The sequence below is a fragment of the Meriones unguiculatus genome, chromosome 2 (genome assembly GCF_030254825.1).
Source record: "Meriones unguiculatus strain TT.TT164.6M chromosome 2, Bangor_MerUng_6.1, whole genome shotgun sequence".
Lineage (NCBI taxonomy): Eukaryota > Metazoa > Chordata > Mammalia > Rodentia > Muridae > Meriones > Meriones unguiculatus.
In genome coordinates, this window is record NC_083350.1 from 21,019,078 (window position 1) to 21,030,806 (window position 11,729).

The window sequence follows — 11,729 nt, forward strand, 5'->3', positions numbered from 1 at the left end:
AAAAATCAAATACAATTCTGCAGTGACATTTAAAAATAAAAAGTCGACAATTCCACAATCTGCCACTGACATCAGAAACATTCAAAATAACCTTATCTATATAGGCCCAGGAATGTTGTCTTCATCAGATTCTTTCCTTTTGCTTCTCTGACTCTGTGTTGCCAGAAGTATGCAGCTCATTTCCAGTGACATTTACTCAAGGTTATGATAGCAAGTAGCTGTCTCCCAGTGATGCATATGTTCCGGCCTTTCCTGGTCCCAAGGATCATTCACTTGCTCTTCTTCAAAGCTTGTTTTTCCTCAGTCATCTTGTGCAGAAAGATCCTACTTAAGAGCTGAAGGTAAGTACATTTTGTACAAATTTCTCAGCTTTTTTGAGTGCTCTGAACCATAAATAGAACAGCTAGGAGCATTCCTAGGAAAAAGTTACAGCACAGTGCTTCCAAATCCTCGTAATTGTGGTATTTCATCCTTCTTAAGGTTCTTTTTTTTTTTTAATTAAAGCAGGACAATAAAATCTATTACTTCTTCATCTAACTGAAACTTTCTTCCCTACTGACGAATTTATTAGTTTCTCTGTTAGTCTTTGAATTTTTACTAACTCTACTCAAGAACTACAGCAGGGCTTTGCTAACGGAACTAGGGTTGAAAATAAATTTATTCCCTTTACCCCTTCCTGAATCACCCCTTTACCTGCTTAACTTTTCTGTTTTTAAAAATGGGATAGTTTACTGCTAAACAACCAGGAGAATTAGCACATGGTACCTCCTACCACTCTGAGCAACTCTCCCACTGGGTGCCCACACATATAACCACAGCAACTTGGGGCAGAGAATAAATAAGAGTTAGGCATATTCACCATCATATGAACATGGGTTCGGTAAAGACTCAACGTACTCACGACTTTGCTTGACTGGCTGTCATGGAATATACAAAGTCCAAAAAAGAAGGCAATGGAAAGGGGTATGCAGAGGTGCTGAGAGAAAGGTCTTGAGCGAGACTGAAAAGAAGAGGCCTCCTTCCCAGCCTTCCCGGGAGAAATGGACAGCTCTTCCTCACACATCCCAGCATTGAGCAACAGTGTTTACTGGATTCCTACGCACTGGCCTAGTTGCAACGGAGTGAGGCCCCAGGGAGCCCCCTGAACAAGAACATTATGTTGCTGAGAGGAGACCTCACAGCAGCTCCTGCAAAGAACCAAGTCTAGGAGGTTGCACATAGCCACAAACTGTTTTTTGAGGGGACTCCCCCTCAGACCAGGACAAAGGAGGGCAGAAACTGGGTGAGTATCTTCAAAAGACTGTTGCCTCTCAGTTGCTTCTGTATCCCAGGGGCTTTACAACAACTTCAAGCCACTGTTATTTTTAAGAACCCATTGAGACAGCTCATTAATACCTTTAGGTCTATTTGAAACCCAAAAACTTGATTCAACTAACTTTTAGAGACAGCTTTCTAGGCTGTGTAATGTAGCATCCCTTTCTTTGCTGACTTTTTTTTTTCACTTTGTGCTATCTGTGACTAGCACAAAGGCAGATCTTTTCTTAGGGAACACTTGATGGAGCTGGCAATTTGCAGAAGTCTGAGCTAGCTCTGCCTGAAAGTAGCTGAATGAGCGCCCAGAAATCTTACCCTTGGACAAGATACAGAGAGGCACAGAAGCAAGACTCCCTTTGCACCAGAGGGGCCTAAGAACTGGGCAGGATGGGGGTGGGGCGGAATCATGACCTGTTGCAGTAGCATCTTTTGTTCTGCTTGTAAGGAGCCAGGGAGTTCAGATTTAGAAGGCTGGTTTTAAAGTAAGTGTTCAGCACAAAGTACTAGCAATAGGTGAAAGACATGGAATCCAATGTAGTGGGGTAAAAGAACGTAGCAAAGGACTGAGGCTTAAACAACCTGTGCTATGCAAGTGGCAGAGCAGAGAAAGGTTCATGAAGCCTTTGAAATAAGCAGGGAAAAGTGCCTGACACTGGTCAGGAAAATAAGATCAGCAGGAGTGGGGAGATTCCAGTTGGCCAGGGTTAAGGTCAGCCAAGGCAGAAGGGGTGGGGAAGGAGTACTGCAGCAGTTCTTCCCCAGGAGAAGAAGCTCCCCAGACCCCAGAAGCACCTGGGCTCCTTGTCCATCTAGTAGGATAAAGAGAAAGCTTGGCCAGCCAGACACTCTCCTCTTTCACTCCGGTCTCGTTTCTCTGGTCTTGCTGCTGGCTAAAGCTGCCTAGCTCTTCCCAGTGAAATCAAAGGCTAGAACTTTCATTCTTTTGACTGTGCAGAGAGAGACGATGGGCGTTCTCCGACTCTGGAGTGGGCAGAGCCTCCATTAGGGTTATGAGGAGCTTTTCTGTAAAACCAGGAAGAGTAAGCAGCCATGAGCTGGGCACAGGAACCCTGCACCTAACACAGGAAATAGTAAGCCTGTTGGAATGGCATCCTTCCTTGGAGCCTCTGCTTGACTTAATAGAGTCTTGATTGATACTATCTGCAAGTCTCTCTAGTGTGGTGGCACATGCCTGTGACTCTGCCCCTCAGGAGAGCCAAACTGCAGATGACTTAGACCACATATTGAAACCCCGTCTTCAAACAAGAAAAAGCTCATCATTATATCATGATGTTATTTTAGTTACTTGCATCACGCGTCAGACATAATGAGATGAGGTGAACTCCTGTCAACTTTGCCTCAAACATAAAAAAGTTAGAAAAAATGAAAAAGACTTTCTGGAGACAACATTTTCATTCAAAGAGAGGGTGTGATCAGAGTTGGCAAGTCGGTGCCAGTTTTAAGGAAGAGATAGGTAGGGTGTTTAGGCCAACACTCAGGTGGATTTGGTTTAAGGGGAATGCTGATGATGTGAGAAAAGATGGGTTGAAAAACTCCGAACTCCCTCTCTGCTTGTCCTGCAGATACCAGTTCCCCAGGACAGATGGGAACATCCTCTCTAACTAAGATAAACAAAGGATCCTTAGGCATCCTGTTTGTTACATCTTCCTCTCCTTCAACTAAGGCTTAAGATCAATTGTCACAAATTATCTTGTGCATTTGGTTGTGCATTTTCCCCTCAGTGTCTGGAGAGGATGGGTTCCAAGACCTGCTGTGGATACCAAAATTCAGTCTCTCATATAAAATGGTGTGGTATGATCCACAGGTATCTTATTATAAACATTCAATCCTCTCTGGATTACTTGTGATAACTATAATAATGGAGGTGTCATTTAGGTGTTCCTTACATTCATGCTTAAGGAATTTTGAGAAGAAAAAGTATATGCATGCTCAATAGACCCAATATTATTTTAAAGTTACATTTTGCATTTTATTTTGTTTAGGTATGAGAGAGAGAAAAAGAGAGAGCATGTGCATGGCATGTGTGCAGAGGTCAGAGGACAACTTGCATGAGCTCTCTCTTTCCACTATCTGGGCCCCAGGCATCGAACTCAAACCATTAGACTTAGCCACAAGCATTTTTACCCACTAAGTCATTTCAACAGCTGTCACTATTTTAAAATATCTTCAGCCAAAGGGTGGGTAAAACAACAGATACAAAACTAAATGTAGAATAAACTATATATCTTGAATAACAAAGTCAGCTTAATAAAAACACATTTTAAATATTTATAACCTGATCAGTATTGTCAGTGAAGTTATAATTAGATTATTTTGTAGACCAATGGATCTCAACTTGTGGGTAACAACACACGAATATTTACACTGCAACTCATAACTATAGCAAAATTACAGTTATGAAGTAGCAACATAAATAATTTTATGGTTGGGGGTCACCACTACATGAGAAACTGTATTAAAGGGTCGCAGCATTAGGAAGGTGAGAACCACTGCTGATGACATTGATTTACTTTAGAATTTATACAAAAAAGCCTAGCGCCTAGACTAGTGGAACAAGGAAGTCAGAAGATTGACATTTCACTACTTCAAGGCTTATGATCAAGCTACGGTCAACCAAACCGAGTAGTTCTGAATAGTAAAGGCAAAATACGGTATTAGGTGAGAGATTCCGGGACAGAACTTAGAAAACCACTGAGCAAATGTAAAATTCAATGCAAAATGTAAAGTTAATAATAATACTACTCCATTGATCCATTAATTGTGATAAGTGGATGGCAGTAATTGAAGATATTAGTAATAGGACACTGACCATATATGAGAAGGCCATGACGTTTGTCATTTTCTGTATACTCAAAGCTTAAAATACACATTTGAAAATAACTAGTAATTCTGCCAATCGACACTAACGACTATTAATTTTTTCAATACTAACGCTCAAATACACAGCCTCACACATCTCAGGCAGTTGATCTACAGCTGAACCATGCTCTAGAACACACTGCTAAGATCTAACATGCGCCTACCAGGAACTTTTCTGTGATTTTTGCATGAAATAGATATGTATAGCCCTTCTCTGCTATCAGTGGACCCAGGGCCTTTAGTGGATGCCAAAATCCACCCATGTTCAAGTCTTGGAGTAAATGGTGTGGTATCTTTCTAGAGTTTACACACACCTTCCTATATACTTTACATTGCTTCTGGATTAATTTTAATATCTAATACAATAAAAGAACTATTCCAGTAACTTCTATACTATGCTGTTTCGAAAATTTTGACAAGGAAACATATTCATATGTCTAGTATAGTTGCAGTTGTTTTTAATATTTTCGATCCCTCGTGGATATGGAATCTGTAAACACCAAGGGTTATGTGTACATAGCTGTGTGTGTGTGTGTGTGTGTGTGTGTGTGTGTGTCACACATACATGCATTCTCTGTACCACTGAACTGTGATTTTAGTCATGTCTGGCTTATAGATATGACAGGTTTTATTTGATCAATCATTTCTTGCAAATTATTTGTGTTTTAGTTTTACATTATTATAAATGATAATTAAATGAACATTACATACATTACATACAATACATTACATATTTTGTTCACATTTTTATTTGTTTAGACCTCGAGTCACAAGCACTAAGGTTGTAGGTCATGAAGTAGGCAGTATAATCATGGGCCTGTGTCTGTCATTTTCTCTTCACTTCTTTCTCTAGACTTTTAGTGAAAACAAACTTTCTAGTTAGGAGGTTGGAAGTGATATATCTTCTGAAGTTTTTATACTTTTTAAACATGATATGTAATGTCTAACTTTTGTTGATATAATAATGTAGTAATCTTTGGAACATTTCATAGATTCCATATTTTAAAATGTATTTCATGTGACCTTTGGACTCACTATATTACCTAGGCTGAAATCAAACTTGTGAATCTCCTTACTTCCATCTCCAAGCATTCATTGGTGGTGTTGAGACAGGACCTCAGGTGGCCACGCTGGCCTCACACTCATTACGTAACGAGGATGGCCTTGAACTTCACATCCTCCTAGCTCCACCTCCAACTGCTGGGATTACAGTTGTGTGTCACCAGGCTCACTTTAGGTGGAGCTAGGGAGGAAAATCACAACTTTAAGCCTGCTAAGCAAATACTTCACTAACTGGGTTGCATCCTTAACCTCGTGTCCCAGTTATTTTAAAAATGAAATTTCACTCTGGAAACAAGAAATACTCGTGGGAAATAATAGCCCTTCAGAGAGTATCATTTTGCAAATTTTGTTAATTGTGCAAGCTACAAATTTAATTTTTATGTTGTTTCTAAAGTTAGCTTCTTTGTAATAGTTTTTACTCACGAATGGCAGTTGGGCATGTTTACAGGAAAGAATGTGATGATTCAATAGAGGCAATACGTTGTGTTCAGTGCTCAAACTGGGGTCCTCAACATGCAGATCAGCCTAAATATTTGTGACTTCTTTGCTGCAAGTACATTCAAAATATTTTCTGCTGGCTCTTTTGAAATATAGTACTGACTCTGATAATACTGGTATGTTGACACCTTACCATAAAATAAAATGGTTAGGTAGATAGCCTTTTATCTAACCATTACAGATGACCCTGTAATGCTCTCTTCATCCTGTTTCCTAAACCACTCTTCCACTACCAACTCCTGAGATCAACCTTCTCAGATTCTACACAAGGGTGGATCAAATGTATATAAATTTTTTTAAATTTCTACATGTGCTTATATATGTACCTTATGAAATGTCTACAGAAGTAGGTTCCACACAGCATTTTCAAAACATCGTTAGGGCTAATTAGCCCCTCCCCACATTCCTTCTGTCCTCCCATTTACCACTCTTTTAGCCTTTTTTGCTCCATTATTCCCTAAATGCCACTATGTATATGCCACTCTCTCCCCTCTCTTGAAATCCCCTCCATGGTTCCTTATTAATCTCCTGACCTCCTGACATTCTGGATGGAACACATAATATCTGAAGATTCAAAGTGAAAATCTTCAAATGACAGAAAATATGCAAAGTCTGTGGTTCTGGGTTACCTTAGAATGATTGACTCCAGCTCTATTTATGCACCCGTAAATTTCATAACTTTGGTTTTTCTTAACAGCTGAATATTTTACTGTGTGTATGTTCTCCATTTAAAGATCATTCATCAGTTCATGGGTATCTTGGCTATTTCCATTTCCTGGCTGTTGTGCATAAAGCAGCGACAAATCTGGATGAGCAGCTGTGTCTGTGGTGGGATTTAGAGTCATCAGAAAATATACCCAAGAGTGGGATAGCTCATTTGTATGGCAAATATATTTTCAGCTTATAGAAGACTCTATACTGGTTTTTATAGTGATGAATGAGTGTTTCCCTTTCTCCGTACTTACACCAGCATCTGTCATCATTTGGGGTTTGCTTGCTTGATCTTAGATATTCTGACTGGGGTAATATAAAATCTCAATGTAGTTTTGTATTTTTGTGATGGCTAACAATGTTGACATTTTAAAAAAAATGTTTTTTAGCCATTTTTACTTCATCTTTTGACAACTGTTTGTTTAGTACCATGCTCCATTTTTTAACTGGGTTGTTTGTTTTCTTAATGTTTAGTTTTCTCAAGTCTTTGTTTATTTTATATACTAATGTATACAAACACATATATAAAGAAATTAAATGAAACTACCTCATTAAGGGGCAACAATGCCCCCACTGGATACCACACGCTAGCAAATAAAAAGTGCCAGGAATGGATTGTCTTTTTTTAGAGCTATTGAGCAATAAGGTCTCACAAAACTCCAAACATCATATTTATTGCCATTGCTGTTGGCTAGGCTCTAAATTTGACAATAAGACTCTATTGCTGAAGATGCCACATACTTAAATCATCGGAATATGGAGGAATCAAGATGCTGCTCACATGGAAGCTTCATCCCTACCAGAGAGCTTTCGTGGTGCTATAAGGTGCTTCATCTGCTATCAGAGGAGAAAATGATCATGAATCTCACCCAGATGTGAATTTTGCAAGGTACAATGATGACCAGCCTGGCAAGACATGCCCACTAATGCAGCAGTGGCTTGAAATGAATGTCATGGCAGTAACCAACCACTTTCTGATTAGATGTAAAGCCTGCTTGTTGAAACTCATATTGGCACCATTATGCAGGCCAAGAATCTATGGCTGAGACCCTACTGCTGTTACTCTACTAAATGGGCCTGGTATTAACCCATTTCCTAAGGACTTATTATTACACCCATAGATTAGTATGTCTCTCAACTCTCACGGGAGAAGCTTCTATTGTCAGTAGATGGGGATTCACACAGAGACCTATCACTGATTAAGATGGAGAGAATGGGAAACTGAGGAATGTTCATCTCTGCGTGCTATGTCTATACTATACCCCTCATTTTAAGGCAAAAGAAGGAGCAGAAAGACTGAAAATGCCAGAGGCAGAGGATGATTGCAAGGGAATAGTTGCTTGTTTGTTTTCAGACATAGCAGAGCAGTTGCACATATGAACTCATAGTAGTTATGACAGCATTCATAAGACCTACTCAAACCAGACCAAATCCAAGTATGGAGAGGGAAGTTGCACATTAAGTGCTACCCCTAGTTGAGGGGGTGTTGGCAATTGATAACTGGAGAGAGAGAGAGAAAGAGAGAGAGAGAGAGAGGATTAGTTTCCTTTAAGGATGTGACCTCTGTAGGTTCACATGATCCATTACAGGGCCACATCTCTAAGAGCACCTGGGAAGCACAGAATGCTTGCTGGTTTGGTTTGGTTTGGTTTGGTTTGGTTTTAGTTAAGAAGAGGACCCAAAGCTGTGTGGGTACGGAAGAAGGGAAGAATCTGGGAAGGTTGGGAAGTGGGAGTGAATATGATCAAAAGGCACCATATGAAATTCAAAGATCTAATTTTAGAACGAGAAAGGAAACAGCAATCTCGACAAAAATGTTGAAAATTTCCACTCTGTTCACTCTGTTTAAAACTGTTCCTTAGCCAGCAAGCCTGTTTTTCAAACTTTGGAAACAAAAAGCGTGGTGGGGCAGGGGGAAGGGGAGCATGATTGGAAGAATTCTCAGCAGCACTCCTGATTTTAGTGCCTCCAAGGCCCTTCTAAGCCAGGTATGCAAATCAGCTGCTCAATATAAACAGTACAGGAGACCGTAAAATAGGTAAATCGTGAAGCTTCAAGTCAGGAAATCTCTCTAGACTTTATTGTGGCCAAAGAGACAATAGTAGAAAAACCACACCACTGCCTTTAACATCAGTGTTAGCATGCCCACCTATCAGCCTGTTTACCCTGCTTACTACAATAGAGAGCAATTTGCAGCCTCATTTAAGGTCCTCTATCCATTAAAAATACTGACTCCACGTGTTACACAGAAGTAATACAAATTAGAAGTCAAGCTGGGTAGTAGTTTTTGTGATTCACCTCAAAGCTGCCAGTGGTTTCATTTCTAATAATAAGCAACTAAATAAAAAAAAAAATGCTGAGAGAGCCCCTAGTTCACTCAGGGAATTTCAGAAAGCCCCAGCCCCACCCCAACAGGCACACATGCTCCTTCTCTCAGTTTTGCCTGACATATTTGTCAGCCTGCACAAGCCACTTCAGTACTGCCCCCAGGAGCCTGCCCTGGCTCTGTAAAATGCAGGGACACAACTACCAGTAGTCAGAATCTGAAGGCCTGATCAGAGAACTCGCTCAGTCACACAGTACAAGGAGATCCAGTTGGTCTCCAAAGAACAATAAAACAAAAGCCTCCAGATCACAGAGGAATTTCTACACACCACGGCTGTTCTTGTCCTTGCAAAGATTCTAGGGAGCCTGAAAAGCACAGAACCTAGTTTTGAGGACAGCTAGAGGTATTATGAAAATTATTAGACATCTGCAGAGTTTCCAAACAACGAAGAGATCTTTCCATGTTTTCTGTTTCTCAATCTTTGGATCTTGATTTTGCTTTGAGACACATTCCCTTTATGCTGCTCAGGCTGCTGCTGAAATCTTGAGTTCAGTGATCTTGAGTAGTTTGGATTACAGGTGCACATCACCAAGCCCAGGTCCTAAGAGCTTTTGAAGTTTTAGCAATAACATATACTCTGCAGTCATCTTTTAGAATGGCTCACTAAAACCTTCATCATTATCCCATAGACTGCACAGTCAGATTGTGGCCCTGAAAAATAAAGGGATGAAAAAGAAAGGGCCTAAAATCTCATCAGTTCCCAGACCCCATCATGACCTTCAAGTTAGATAAAATTGTTGCTTTCTTCTCTCTCCATACACAGCTTCTTCCTTTCATTCTTCTCTCACCCAAGGGCTTCCTGTCAGTCACTCTAATCTACCACACACAACTACATTCATAAGGGTAAAAAGGAATGAAGAGAGAGAGAGCAAAGGATGATTTTTCATTACTATCTCACAGCTCAAAATTTCACTGCAAATATTACTCATAAGTTGGTTAATACAAGGTCTTAGTAAAATGTTTTACTTGAATTACCACACTATGATATGGCTTTTGGAGGGAATATAGTTTTCTTAAAGCTAATGCAGCTTGCTTTTTCTTTTATTTTGTTTTATATTTTTAGTCTTTCTGCAATATGTGCTTTTATGTGTTCTGCTTAACTGCAGATCCTTCCACACAAAGAAAACATTCCAAAGAACAAATCAAGATTCTGTACGGCCAAGTCCAAGCAGCATCCGAGTCTTGACCCCAAGCAGGAAAAATGAAGCATATTATCAACCCGTATGAGCACGCCAATGACACGGCAAGAAATAACTCAGACTGCCCTGATGTAGTTTTGCCAGAAGAAATATTTTTCACAATCTCCATTATTGGGGTTTTGGAGAACCTGATTGTCCTCCTGGCTGTGATCAAGAATAAAAATCTCCAGTCCCCCATGTACTTTTTCATCTGCAGTTTGGCCATTTCTGACATGTTGGGCAGTCTGTATAAGATCTTGGAAAACATCCTGATCATGTTCAGAAACATGGGTTATCTCAAGCCTCGTGGCACCTTTGAAAGTACCGCAGATGACATCATTGACTGCATGTTCGTCCTCTCTCTGCTAGGCTCGATCTTCAGCCTGTCTGTGATTGCTGCTGACCGCTATATCACCATCTTCCATGCCCTGCAGTACCACAGCATCGTGACCATTCGCCGCACCATCATCACCCTAACGGTTATCTGGGTGCTCTGCGCAGGGAGCGGCATCACCATGGTGATCTTCTCCCACCGCATTCCCACGGTGCTCGCCTTCACGTCGCTGTTCCCTTTGATGCTGGTTTTCATCCTGTGTCTCTACATTCACATGTTCTTACTTGCCCGCTCCCATGCCAGGAAGATCTCTACCCTTCCCAGAGCCAACATGAAGGGTGCCATGACGCTGACCATCCTTCTTGGGGTCTTCATCTTCTGCTGGGCCCCCTTTGTCCTCCATGTCCTCTTAATGACCTTCTGTCCAAATAACCCCTACTGTGTTTGCTACATGTCTCTCTTCCAGGTCAACGGCATGTTGATCATGTGCAATGCAGTCATTGACCCCTTTATATATGCCTTTCGGAGCCCAGAGCTCAGGGATGCATTCAAAAAGATGCTCCCCTGCAAAAGGTATACTTTTTGAGCCCTTGTTTGAGTATTGTAAAGGGATCAAATATCATGACAGTCTGACAAGTACCGATGCTTCTGACCAGCCTTTTCTTCTTTAATAGGTGAAGATGATCCCACTGACTAGTGTTTACCATAGCCAGCTTTCTGTAAGCAGCAAACTTTATATCATATGTAAACAGATGAAATGATGTGCTTTAATAAAACAAACACTTTACAAAGTATACATAGCAATACAAATGTGAGGGCTTCAGGTTAAGCTAATATTTGTCGTTCTTTGGGTACCGAGCAGGACTGTCCTGGGAGGCCTTTCTAGGCTGGAAGCCACGGCAACTAAGTCTCTAGAAGTTAAAGTACATCTTTTAGCTTCTAACTTACTAACTAAATGTATTGGTCAGGTTTCTATATCTGTGGCAAACACGTGTAAGCCATCAGCTTTGAGAAAGGAAAGGTTTACTTTGGCTCATAGATTGAGAGGCCTTGGTTCATGGTACCCAGCTGTTGCTCTAGGCCTATGGTGAAGCAGCACATCATGATGGAAACATAAAGGAAAAAAACTCATGACAGCCAGAAACCCATGGTAAAGAAGAAAAGACAGGTGTCCTACGGTCTTCTTTGATGGTAAAAACTCAGTGGTCTAAGATTTTCCACATCTTAAAGATCCCACGTCTTAAAGCCCACTTTAAGACAGTCTTTAACATGTGGGGAATCACCTAACTAAACCACAGTAGAGAGTGACTGAGTGCAGAAACTGTAGTGTCCTTGTAAGACAAAGATCTTACTGAAATGCTACAGT

The 11,729-nt window shown here is 40.6% G+C and overlaps 1 protein-coding gene across 1 annotated transcript; it reads left to right on the forward strand.

The window, feature by feature from the left end:
* Positions 1-210: 210 nt before the first annotated feature.
* Mc2r (melanocortin 2 receptor) lies at positions 211-11,047 on the forward strand. Its single transcript, XM_021658841.2, has 2 exons — positions 211-341; positions 9,958-11,047. The coding sequence occupies exon 2, from the start codon at positions 10,053-10,055 to the stop codon at positions 10,947-10,949; it is 897 nt and encodes a 298-aa protein (XP_021514516.1). The 5' UTR covers positions 211-341; positions 9,958-10,052; the 3' UTR covers positions 10,950-11,047.
* The last annotated feature ends 682 nt before the right edge of the window (positions 11,048-11,729 follow it).